At 39.7% G+C, this 13,351-nt stretch overlaps 2 protein-coding genes across 2 annotated transcripts in view; one reads left to right on the forward strand and one right to left on the reverse strand.

Annotated features, from left to right (window-relative positions):
- Nucleotides 1-6,596, reverse strand: part of ccar2 (cell cycle and apoptosis regulator 2) — a 34,428-nt gene extending 27,832 nt beyond the window's left edge. Inside the window, exon 1 of the mRNA XM_058411150.1 lies at nt 6,282-6,596. The gene's annotated coding sequence lies outside the window, so the exon portion shown is untranslated. The remainder of the gene's footprint in view (nt 1-6,281) is intronic.
- Nucleotides 226-12,716, forward strand: ddx56 (DEAD (Asp-Glu-Ala-Asp) box helicase 56). Its single transcript, XM_058411151.1, has 14 exons — nt 226-379; nt 1,885-2,046; nt 2,771-2,925; nt 7,114-7,281; nt 7,393-7,483; nt 7,734-7,975; nt 9,277-9,417; nt 10,047-10,160; nt 10,245-10,339; nt 11,468-11,541; nt 11,695-11,784; nt 11,865-11,970; nt 12,066-12,160; nt 12,609-12,716. Exons 1-14 carry the CDS (start codon nt 323-325, stop codon nt 12,684-12,686), a joined length of 1,668 nt encoding a protein of 555 aa, XP_058267134.1. The 5' UTR covers nt 226-322; the 3' UTR covers nt 12,687-12,716.
- The last annotated feature ends 635 nt before the right edge of the window (nt 12,717-13,351 follow it).

The following is a 13,351-nucleotide window of genomic DNA, read 5'->3' on the forward strand; positions in this document are numbered from 1 at the left end:
GTCATTTCCGCCTCATGTTTTGAAGATGACCTGAACCCAGTTAGGATCCTGTGGAAAGAGAAACTAGCAGTTCAGGCTCAAAAGCCCTGCATTCAGACAAAATTAATTGGTAGATACTGATCATCCTAGGAACATCCCACAAGACCTGCCATTTTCTGATGTCTGATGAGATGTTCTGAGTCTAGCCACCACAATTCGGCCGTTGTCAAACTCGCTCAGGTCCAAGTCGGAAGTTTCCTTCGAACGCATTAAATTCCACGGCCAAATAGAATGACGACGTTTGGTTTGCGCATGCCTGTTTACCACGAGGGTAAAGAACAACATGGACCCCGAAAGAATACAGTTCCACGAAATGGGATTAGATGACCGTATTTTAAAGGTACCAGGATCGTAATTAAACAACACCATAACCAGAAACACCAGTGATTAGCAATTGTATGTTTATCGTGGCTGCTCGTTAGCTAGCTCGTTAGCTAGCTCGTTAGCTAACAAGCTCTGAGATGCCTTAGTTAAAAGAGACTAGCAATTTCCATAAAGTGTTTCAGAAACTATACCAATCCAAGCCATGATATTTCCTCCACCGGGTTTAACATATAAGCTCTTATGTTTTGGATCATGAGTAGATCCTTCTTGTCTCCACAATTTGTCCTTTTCTACCACTTGCATCTTGTGGCATGGCTTCTGTATTTCTGCTCTCATAGTCTTCATCGAGACATTCAGAGCTATTAACTGTTTATACAGGTCCCTCTAACAGAGCACATCTGGACACCAAAAACATGTCAGTCACAGGTTACAGTATTGGGTCACTTGGAAAACTCAAAATGTTCAAAGTGCCATGTTCTAAGTTGTTGAACACATCTAGATATCAGGAAAGGAATTTCTCAGTCAGTTCATCTTTTGAGCTCGAACATGACTTGAGTGTGTAGCAAAAACAAGACTTTCAGACGTGAATGTATTATAGCAGTTAATGGGAATTACAAAATTGACCAGGGCTCAGGCATTGTACTGCCTCAAAATGCTCAAAGGTGCGGTTTAGAACTGAAATGCCTGATTTTTTCAGTCTTGTATTTTTTTTTTTTTAGATGTAGTTGGTCTGCTCAAGCCATGGCTTGGGGTGTGCATCTCACTGGAGATGGAAAACAACACAGACATGTTGTTGAGTTTAAACTGCTGGTTACAGAGTTCAGTATTGCAGCCTATACTGAAAGTCTGCTGTGACGTAAATCTGTTTATTTAATTTCCTATTCATCATGGTCAGACTCCTAATAACATCTTTACTGATTGATTTGTTCACTTGTACACATTTTTTAACAGTCATAAAGTCTATAGAGCAGGAGAGTTTTTACACAAAAATTGAGGCATGTGTCCTAAATGATCATGTTCTTTTAAATGTTAAATGTTGTTCTCGAGGCCAGTGTTGGACCTCTTGATGTTTGTATGTATAGAGGAATGTTGTTTTCAGAGTATACTGCAAAACAATGTTCTTGACATTACTTGAGATTCAACTCTTATAAAAACAAAGCATTCTCAATCAAATTAGAAACAGTCCAGGTCTAAAAGAGAATTATGAAATCAAACATGGATATGACAATTACCTTTAGTCTAAATTGTCACTTTAATGCGTGTGATTGGCTGCAAGCGTCTGCAATAGAAGAAGGAAAAAAGAATTGCGCTTTTAAAAAAAAAAAAACATTAATAAATAAGTTCTTACATTAAGCTCAATTTGATTTTCTTGAAAAACTCTACTGAAGATAAAAATTTTTTGGATAATTTCCAGTTACCTGAATGTTTAACATGTGACTGAAATATAGAGCGTATCCTTTCATCTACAGCAAATTATTCTGCATTTTACATTCACATTTATGACGCTGTATATGTTGGCAGGCGGTCGCTGACCTTGGATGGGCTCAACCGACCCTCATTCAAGAAAAAGCCATTCCACTGGCTCTCGATGGAAAGGATCTTTTGGCAAGAGCTCGGACCGGGTCAGGGAAGACGGCTGCCTATGCCGTGCCACTGATTCAGCAGATCCTCACCTCTAAGCAGGTAGGACATAAACATTTATAACTGGTGAGCATGCACCAAGCACAAGGGAGTGAATACACATGTGCTGATAAGATCCTTATTTTGGCTTCGTTTGAAGACACTGGGCCTTATTTTTCAAGCTGGATATGAAGAAATTTATTTGTAAATCGTTTGTTGGGGTATGTACACATGAAATTTGGTAGTCTGTAACAGGTAGAGATACAATTAAATCTGCTTCAGATATTTTAATGTCAATGAGTTACTGCAATTTCGTATACAGTATTTACAATCAACTTATAGTCATTTATTTCAGTTAGTCACAAACATTTACTGATATTTTCATATTAATGACATCACAAATCCATAAATAAAGACTAATAATGCTGAAGCCAAAAGAAATGCTGCTGTACTTTAGAGCCAGTATTAAGTGTCTGATCTGATACAAAGAACAATCAAAGAAAAGCTGTAGTTGTAGGTGGACATGACTTAATAAATAAATCTCTTGATTCTGTTGAGTGGATGCGAGTTTCATGACTGTAAACTGGAAAAATATGTTAGAACTAAGTATTCAGATTTTTGACGCAGTAAGCAATGGCAAGTTAAACAAACATAAAAAATAACCCTCTACATCCAGACATGATGGCTGACTGTCAGACCTGCATAAACCTGCTTGTATAATGTTGGAGTAACAGATGACTGAGTTTGGGGGGGGATTTGATGATGTTATATCTTATTTTTGCGATAGACAGTGCGAGAGCAGGCAGTGCGAGCTTTAGTCCTGGTCCCCACTAAAGAGCTGGGCCAGCAGGTACAGGCTATGATCCGCCAGCTCACCGCTTACTGTGCCAGAGATGTCCGCGTGGCTGACATTTCCGGGAAGGCAGAGGTATCAGCGCAGAGGTGAGTGCAATTAAATAGAAATTCTGAAATTCTCATATTGTGGAAAACGTGATTATATATAGATTGTTTCCAGCATGACAAAAGAATCTAAATTGGCTAAATTTGACCAGCCTGGTGGCCAATCTTCATTGATTGCACATTCCACCAGTAAGAGCAGAGTGTGAAGGTTTAATTAGCAGAGTAATAGCACAGTTTTGCTTAAAATATTGCAATGCACACAACATTATGGGTGACAGAGTTCAAAAGAGGACAAATTGTTGGTGCACGTCTCGCTGGCGCATCTGTGACTAAGACAGCAAGTCTTTGTGATGTATCAAGAGCCACGGTATCCAGGGTAATGTCAGCATACCACCAAGAAGGACGAACCACATCCAACAGGAGTAACTGTGGACGCAAGAGGAAGCTGTCTGAAAGGGATATCCGGGTGCTAACCCGGATTGTATCCAAAAAACATATAACCACAGATGCCCAACTCACTGCAGAATTAAATGTGCACCTCAACTCTCCTGTTTCCACCAAAACTGTCCGTCGGGAGCTCCACAGCATCAATGTACATGGCCGGGCTGCTATAGCCAAACCTTTGGTCACTCGTACCAATGCCAAACGTTGGTTTCAATGGTGCCAGCAGCGAAAATCTTGGGCTGTGGACAATGTGAAACATGTATTGTTCTCTGATGAGTCCACCTTCACTGTCTTTCCCACATCCGGGAGAGTTACGGTGTGGAGAAGCCCCAAAGAAGTGTACCACCCAGACTGTTACATGCCCAGGGTGAAGCATGGAGGCGCGTCACTGCCTAGGACTACCGAACCATTCTGGAGGACCATGGGCACACAGTGGTTCAAACATTGTATCCTGAAGGCGGTGCTGTGTATCAGGATGATAATGCACCAATACACACAGCAAGACTGGTGACAGAGTGGTTTGATGAACATGAAAGTGAAGTTGAACATCTCCCATGGCCTGCACAGTCACCAGATCTAAATATTATTGAGCCACTTTGGGGTGTTTTGGAGGAGCGAGTCAGGAAACGTTTTCCTCCACCAGCATCATGTAGTGACCTGGCCACTATTTTGCAAGAGGAATGGCTCAAAATCCCTCTGGCCACTGTGCAGGACTTGTATCTGTCATTCCCAAGACGAATTGATGCTGTATTGGCCGCAAAAGGAGGCCCTAATGCCTACTAATGAATTATTGTGGTCTAAAACCAGGCGTTTCAGTTTCATTGTCCAACCCCTGTATCTATATATATATATATATATATATATATATATATATATATATATATATATATATATATATATATATATATATATACACATATATACACACTATATTGCCAAAAGTATTCGCTCACCTGCCTTGACTCGCATATGAACTTAAGTGACATCCCATGTTCTATCGGGTTGAGGTCAGGACTCTGTGCAGGCCAGTCAAGTTCATCCACACCAGACTCTGTCATCCATGTCTTTATGGACCTTGCTTTGTGCACTGGTGCACAGTCATGTTGGAAGAGGAAGGGGCCAGCTCCAAACTGTTCCCACAAAGTTGGGAGCATGGAATTGTCCAAAATGTCTTGGTATGCTGAAGCATTCAGAGTTCCTTTCACTGGAACTAAGGGGTCAAGCCCAGCTCCTGAAAAACAACCCCACACCATAATCCCCCCTCCACCAAACTTTACACTTGGCACAATGCAGTCAGACAAGTACCGTTCTCCTGGCAACCACCAAACCCAGACTCGTCCATCAGATTGCCAGATGGAGAAGCGCGATTCGTCACTCCAGAGAACGCGTCTCCACTGCTCTAGAGTCCAGTGGCGGCGTGCTTTACACCACTGCATCCGACGCTTTGCATTGCACTTGGTGATGTATGGCTTGGATGCAGCTGCTCAGCCATGGAAACCCATTCCATGAAGCTCTCTGCGCACTGTTGAGCTAATCTGGAGGCCACATGAAGTTTGGAGGTCTGTAGTGATTGACTCTGCAGAAAGTTGGCGATCTCTTCGCACTATGTACCTCAGCATCCGCTGACCCCGCTCCGTCAGTTTACGTGGCCTACCACTTCGTGGCTGAGTTGCTGTCGTTCCCAAACACTTCCACGTTCTTATAATACAGCTGACAGTTGACTGTGGAATATTTAGGAGCGAGGAAATTTCATGACTGGATTTGTTGCACAGGTGGCATCCTATCACAGTTCCACGCTGGAATTCACTGAGCTCCTGAGAGCAACCCATTCTTTCACAAATGTTTGTAAAAACAGTCTGCATGCCTAGGTGCTTGATTTTATACACCTGTGGCCATGGAAGTGATTGGAACGCCTGATTCTGATTATTTGGATGGGTGAGCGAATACTTTTGGCAATATAGTGTATATACATATACTACCAGTCAAAAGTTTGGACACACCTTTAAATTCAATGTTTTTTGTTTAGGGATTTATTTTCTACATTCTAGAACAATACTGGAGATTTCAAAACTATGAAATAACACACATGGACTTAAGTAATCCATATGTAATGACAACAAAAAACAGTCAGTTGTTATTTTAAGACACGAAGGTCAGGTGTTCTGGAATAGTTCTTGCAAGAACAGTATTGTCAAGTGTATTTGCAAAACCCATCAAGCACCATGATGAAACTGGCTCACATGAAGACCATCCCAGTAAAGCAAGACCAAAACTCACCTCTGCTGCAGAGAAGTTCATTTAGAGTTACCAGCCTCAGAAATCACCAATTAACAGCACCTCAGATTAGAGCCGTTATGACGGCTTTACAGAGCATCAGTAGCAGACATATCTCAACTGTTCAAAGGACATTATTGTGTATTTCGGCCGCCTTCAGCATTGTTTTACAATGTAGAAAGAAATAAACATCACCAAGACCATGGAATTAGAAGATGTGTCCAAACTTTTGATTGGTAGTGTATATAACTATTTTTCTGTGTAACCTTTCATTGAGACAAAATTGTTTTCTTTATTTAAACATTTTTCTTAAACACAATTAGCTTGTGTTCGCTCTAATGGAGTGCTGCAGGAATGAGTCCCGAAACCCGGGAATGACTCTGCATTTTTGCATTTCCGGGTTCCGTTTTTGAGGAGCGCGTAGATAAGGAGGACCTCGTCCTCCTCGCATTTTACACTGTATTGCTGGAAGCTGCCCAACTTGTATTTAGGCTTCAAAATTCATAAACCATGATCCAGAAACGTTTTCCCTGCTACAATTTTCATCTTAACACTCAGATTTCAGTAGCCAAACATTGCTCTTCTATCAGACTCTGAAGTCTGTAGTGCTACATACAGTCTCTAGTTCAATTGCATATATGATTCTGAAACATCTGCTAAAAACAAGTGTAAAAACTTACCCTTCTGGCTATTCCTCAAAGATAGGATCATCTGTTCTGGTTCCTCGTTCTGACAATTTACCAATTCAAAGGAAATCCATTTGTGTGTTGAATAACCAGCCCTTCTCTACCCGTACATGTTGTGTATATGGCGGTTTATTCCTCCTCTTCCGCTTATGTTCTTCTGACGTCTGCAGATATTCACAGCAGAGAATTATGGGTAACCAGTTTGATAATGATGATCCCATTAAGGCGATGATAATCAGTCATCAAAGTTCTATTGCTTTAAAAAAACAAAAAAAACAGGTAGATGTACCGACAATACTGCCACTGTCCGACTTGTATATACTGATAGCCGGCGCACGCTTTTCTTGTTTATTTGCATGTCACTCTTCCGCTTTACATTGTTGGTACTGCCTCCACCCACAGGCATAAACATTACCAGAAATGTTCTGATGGAAGCATAACGACCTTCAATTTCCAGTCACCTGTATCTAAGAAAAAAATATATATATAATTCATTATTTATTTATTTGAGTCAGTTGTAGAATGAGGAACGTTATCGAAATCTTTTCAAATCTATAACCTGTATTTATTGAGCACATTAGGAAAAAAAAGGTAGGTAATTCTCTCTCTCTCTCTCTCTCTCCCTCTCCCTCCTTTTCATCTGTTTTTTCCTTTTTTTCCTTTTTAACCAGACTACAGATAAAGGTCTCATCAACTGCATAAAGTACACCCATGATTTCACCTTCTGTGCATAAATTTGTGTATTCATTTTCATGAATATATATACACATATATATATATATATATATATATATATGTGTGTGTGTGTGTGTCCTAATCCTCGTAGGCCAATTCTGATGGAAAAACCAGATATTGTGGTAGGAACACCGTCTCGGGTTCAAGCCCACATCAAGGCCCAGAACTTGGAGCTGCACGCTCTGGAAGTGCTTGTCATTGATGAAGCAGACCTTCTTTTCTCGTTCGGCTTCGAGGCTGATCTTAAGAGCCTCATTTGGTGAGTTTTGAAAGCTTTCACATGCATGACAGCTTTGAATAATCAGCATTTGCTTGGTGCCTAATGGAAGATGAGTCTTTAATGAAGTGGTTTTTTTGTTGTTTCCCTCAGTAACTTGCCTAAGATCTATCAGGCGTTCTTAATGTCTGCTACACTCAGTGACGACGTTCAGGCTTTGAAGGAGCTTGTTTTACACAATCCTGTAAGTATCAGAAGCAATGAAATTTCATTTAAAATACTACTGAAAGGGATACCTCTTTTTAAAAGCTAATAATAATAATGCAGGATTCAATCCACTGTTAAATGTCAAGATATAAAAGCAAAACTTTTCTCCATATAAGCTTAGGACAAAAGCATGATAGAGTCAAGCATCAATTTAATAGATTCAAATTTGAATAATCGAACATGACCTGGTTCTTGTCCTATCTAATTCTTACCCCTGTGGTCTGTAGGTGACGCTGAAGCTACAAGGCTCCCAGCTTCCAGACAGCTCCCAGCTGCAGCAATACAGTGTAAAATGCGAGGAGGAGGACAAGTTCCTCCTTATCTACACACTCCTCAAACTTGGCCTGGTGCGAGGCAAGACGCTCATATTCGTCAGCAGTTTAGATCGCTGCTACAGGCTCAAGCTGTTCTTGGAGCAGTTCAGCGTTCCAGCCTGCGTCCTTAACTCTGAACTTCCTGTGCACTCAAGGCAAGTCCTAGAATCTTAGCATGCATCGTAATGCTGGAACGTGATTGGATAACTGCATTGTTATGAACCTGAGGTGGGCCTAGGGGGTGACCTGAGGGTCAGCAACGGGTGGGTTTCCAAGCTGACAGGAGGAGAAAAACCAAACCAAACCAACCACCACAAAAACAATATAAAAACAGGGTGTCCATGGATCCTTAAAAAGTCTTAAATTCCATAATATAAGGCCTTAATTAGCATTAAAATGTCTTAAATTCGTGTTTCAAAGGTCTTAAAAATAAAATCTAACCGACCCCATAAAGAAGATTTTATTTTTATTGTTTTGGAATCAGTTTGAAATCTTTCTGTTTTTGTTACGCAGAACGAAACAGGCGGAGTTTGTTTAACACAGGCTTTACGGTAGCTGTGTGAACCGTGGAAAAGTTTGTGGTTTAGCCTTTAGCCATGGGGAAATGTAAATCTAATTTTGCACCGTGGTTAAGACCAGTTAGTGGCAATGTGTTGGAGGCCCGGTGCAGGCTGTGCAGAAAAATTTAAAACTCGGAACAATGGGGATGAAAGCTTTGGAGACCCACAACATGGAACAAAATTTATAGTTTTGAAGGACACTGACAAACGTAGGGCCTGACAAAGACAGTGTAAAAAAACGCTTTGTTTTTATACATGCTTATCTACAAACAAAATGAAACACAAAAATAGCTACTCTGCTCTTACCTCACAAACTTAAGTACAGGGGGTGACACCTGCCCCTTACCTAAGGTGTTTAGACAAGTAGAAGTTTAGTTTAGTAGAAGTGAGTGCTTGCTTACCTGTTCAAGCCCCATCAGCAGCACATACACAGTCGTAATACGCAAAAACACAAATAGTCAACACTGAAATACAAAAACAAACGGTTCCATACAAACCCCCGAGCGTGCTGCGGCATATTCTTGCTTTTATCTTTCCTGGCTTCTTGTTGATGCTCTTCCGGGGCAGCACCCATGTGAGGTGGCTGCTCCCCTCAGCAGCTAGGACTGGGTAACTGGCCAACTACATCACGTCCCCTACCGACCAAGCTGTAGTAACAAATCCATCACACAAATAACAACCAAAATGGTTGGCAGTGGCATGGAACATGCATGAATGATAATAGGGACACTTGTTCCCTAGAGTGGCTAAGGAATATAGACATTATTTTCAGAATAATGTGTTAGTTTACAAAGTCTAATAATGCTTCCAGAAGTTATCATTTCCAATTTCTCTCCTGTAATGTCTGAGTTGCTGTTTTTATTCATGTTTAACATAAACTGTTTTTCGTACTTTAGGTGTCACATCATATCACAGTTTAATCAAGGATTCTACGATTACATCATAGCCACAGATGAGCAGGGGCTCGACAAACCGACTGCTGATTCCCAAAGTGCTAAAAACAAAGAGAAGAAGAAGAAGAAGAAGAAGAGTAAAACGTATGTTGTTTTTTTGTAATTGATCAGTGTCCACATTACATATGAAATTTACTAAAATTGTGTGTCTGGAAATATTTACATTGACATTATGTCCTTCAGAATTAGTGGCACCCTTCAGTATGTAAACTTCTGATGTCTGTTGCACCACTCCAAACTTGAGAACCCGTTTATCTTTATTTTAATGGAAATAATTCTCTTTAGAACTACTTTTAAAATACAATTTACTCTCCACACAGAAATGGCAAAATTATTGACACCCATAAGGTACATTTTAAATAAATACAAAGTTTGTCATTCTTTAAAATCTCTTATTTTTCTAACCATGTCCCATTTCCAAATCATCCATTCCCACTGAAAAATACTAACAAGACGATATAGCTGTTGAGTCATACAGTTAAGTTAACTTATGTACAAGAATACAAGGAACTGAAACCATTGTTATGTAGGAAAAGGAATAAGGTTCTGTCCTCTCTTGAGCAACTGCTTTCTGTTTTTTGGGGGAAAACATTGAACTAAACCATGTTGTTCTTTTTCCATATATTAATATTTACTCATTTTAATGAAGGGTGCCAATACTTGTGTAATATCATAAATTGACTTAAACATTGGGATTCTTTGGGTTGTTTCAGAGGCAAAGATAAAGAATATGGTGTGTCCCGAGGTGTGGACTTCCAGAACATCGCAAATGTCATAAACTTTGATTTTCCTACTTCTGTTGAATCCTACATCCACCGAGTCGGCAGGTGAACGTCTTTAGAACTTTTCAGACACATTCACATCTACTGATTCTCGTTGCTCATATTTTTTGGCTTCTTGGCGTTTTGCAGGACTGCGAGGGCAGACAACAAAGGAACAGCTCTCACGTTCGTCTCCCATTCCGAGGTCCTGTTGCTGGAGGAGGTTGAAAGTGCTCTTACAGGAGGTATGAGCTCTGATGCTGTAAATGGAGGCTGCGAAATCAGTCAAAAACATTTTGTATTTATTATTTACTACATACTGTATGATCTCTATGTTCACTCTTATTTACACTAAAGGATTTTGCTTAACAAACAATGGCAGATTATTATATATTTGTTCAAAATATTTGCATTGGTTAATGACTTTTAGACACACAATTTTATTTTATTCCCTCTTTGACATTAGCTCATATACGTGTCAGGAGGCCAGAACACTGATGACAAACTAGTGGCCACTTGCAGTACAAGGGCAATTTTTGAGGTACTAGCTATTAAAAGGAGCTTGTGGAATTTTGAACTAGTCCAATTTGGTGTAAAAACTGTGACTCTTGCAGCGCTGTCTTTAATGGCCCTGTTATCTGGGGACATGGTAGCTTAGTGGTTAAGGTGTTGGACTACGGATCAGAAGGTTGACTCCAATGTCCATTAAGCTGTCTCTGCTGCTCCCTTGAACAAGGCTCTTAACCCTCAGTTGCTCAGTTGTATAAAATATGCTGAAATGTAAGTCACTCTGGAAAAGGGCGTCTGCCAAAATGCTGTAATTGTAAATGTTCATCTACCTTATGCATAGGGCAGCTCATTTGTCACTCAAAAGAGGTAATTAGTATTTCAGCAATATGTGGAACAGCACATATCCAGTATATGGCCCCTGTGAGATCCCACTGATGTGCTACTGCTTACCAAATGACCATGTTATTAAATGTTTTTTAGAATACAGATAAATTATACCACATGTGCATGTTCATAAACAGTCAATCAAACCGTCAATAAGTCTTCTGGGCCTTCAAATGATCTTCTCACAAATGTGCCTTCATCCAATAGAGACATAGAAAGGGGATGAATTAAGACTATTAGAGTGCAGGTCCCCAAAATATTAATGTGTATTCTGTTTTATTACTTAGACATATTTTATTCCCTCTGTTGCCTCTAAGGTAAACTGCATTTGTAAACACACCTACACATGCCTCACAAGTTGTCTAAATTATTGAAGTACACTCTGTACCTGACTGCATGTTTATTGTAAAATAGAAAGCTTAAACACTTTTGAAACAGCTACTTTCTGCAAGCTAAATGTTTGTGTTCCTCACATGCAGACAGTGGAAACTGTGCCCTGAAGCCATACGGGTTCAGAATGGAGGAAATAGAAGGATTTAGATACAGATGTCGGGTATGAGAGTTTCTGATTTATACATCATTTTTGCCACCAATTTTATTTAACATGTACCAGTCTTAGAACTTGACTAGGCTTAATATAATTTAAAGCCATTTTAATGTGTAAGGAGCTCTGCAAATAAGTTATGATTATTATAAATCCCGGTAGGATGCGATGAGGTCTGTGACCAAGCAGGCAGTGAAGGAAGCCAGATTAAAGGAGATCAAGCAGGAGCTGCTCAACTCGGAGAAGCTTAAGGTTTGTGTAAAAAAAAAATCATAAACAATTTATACAAAGCTTGCAAAGGCCTTCTTTTGAACCGCTATGTTTTAATCCAGATGTATTTCGAGGACAACCCGAGAGATCTGCAGCTACTCCGTCACGACAAAGACCTCCATCCAGCCATCATTAAACCCCACATGAAAAATGTGCCGGAGTATTTGAGTAAGACCTTGTTGATATCAATAGTTTTTGGTTGAACAGTTGAAATTGAAGTTATTAGGGATGGTAAAACACACTGTTCTTAATCCTTATTTCAGTTCCGTCAACGCTGAAAAGTCTGGTCAACCCCCTGTTACGCCGGAAGAAGAAACTCAAGACCCACCCAAAGGGAGTCATGATAACTCCCTTGAAGGTGAGAATGAAGCGACTTACTTTAGGAACTAACTTGTCATTTGGACATTCCACGATGTAACTATAAATGGATAAATACTATGATGTTAAGGTGTTTGGTATCACCCCATCGTTGATCCTTTTCCAATTGCAGCATATACAGTTGTTTAATTCCTTATTCAATAAAAAAGTGGGTTGTTTGAATCTGAGGAAATTTTTTTCTTGTGTGTGGGGGTGGAATTCAACACAATAATTAAAGAGCATCTTTCTATATCAGGACTGTGTACTATATTTACTCTACTAACACCACAGCATTGTAAGCAAAAGTGTTACTGGGTTATATTAGTGGCATGTGATCCGTTCATCGTCTAACATGTTGCTTATAGTAAATGCATTGTACAGAGCATTAAAAATAACGAAGCACAATTTACAGTACATCATGTCCATGTCTCCTTACCTCATCCTTGCAGAAGAACAACAGAGGGAAGAACCCGCTGAAGAGTTTTCGCTACACCAGGAAAGCCAGCAAGCAGAAGAACAAATCCTAACACCACAGGACTGAATTATTCTACAAACCTCTACACACTGGGAGGGAAAATTGCTCATTAATCCCCTTGCTGGATGGACATTCTGTGCGGAGGCAAATGCATTTGAAAATAAGACTGATGTGATCATTATGAATAAAGAGTTTAACAGGGCAGTAACATTATCTAAATTATAAAGGATGCCGCTGAGTAATACCTGAGGAAAGTGAACATGTCCACTTAGATGGTATTTGAGGTAGACGGATGTGCTGAGATGGTCAGTGCTCCAAGGTTCATTTCCTTCACTCGGTTCTAATGTGAACAAGTTCCAAGGAGTTTTTCTTATCATATAGAACAGTGTTTCAGCCTTGTTTGTTATTGTAATCATTTAAAACTAAACCTATTATTGTATTCTGGTGGTTAGAAACATTCCATGTTAGAATTAATACCAAAAATGCCATTCAGTGTTAACACACCCAGGGAATTTACTTTACTTTTTTCCCCCCAATCCTTTTGCTATGACTTTTAATCAAAAAATGTCAATTAATTCTATTTCTCTGTCCCTCTTTTAAAAATTTGATTATATGTATGTAACTATATGCAAACTAAAATGAATTCATTTCCGTATCAGTTTTAGTTTTAAATGATTACAGCATTGTTCTCATCCATAGTCTTCACTGTATGAAAAT

Source organism: Hemibagrus wyckioides, linkage group LG16, assembly GCF_019097595.1.
Source record: "Hemibagrus wyckioides isolate EC202008001 linkage group LG16, SWU_Hwy_1.0, whole genome shotgun sequence".
Classification (NCBI taxonomy): domain Eukaryota; kingdom Metazoa; phylum Chordata; class Actinopteri; order Siluriformes; family Bagridae; genus Hemibagrus; species Hemibagrus wyckioides.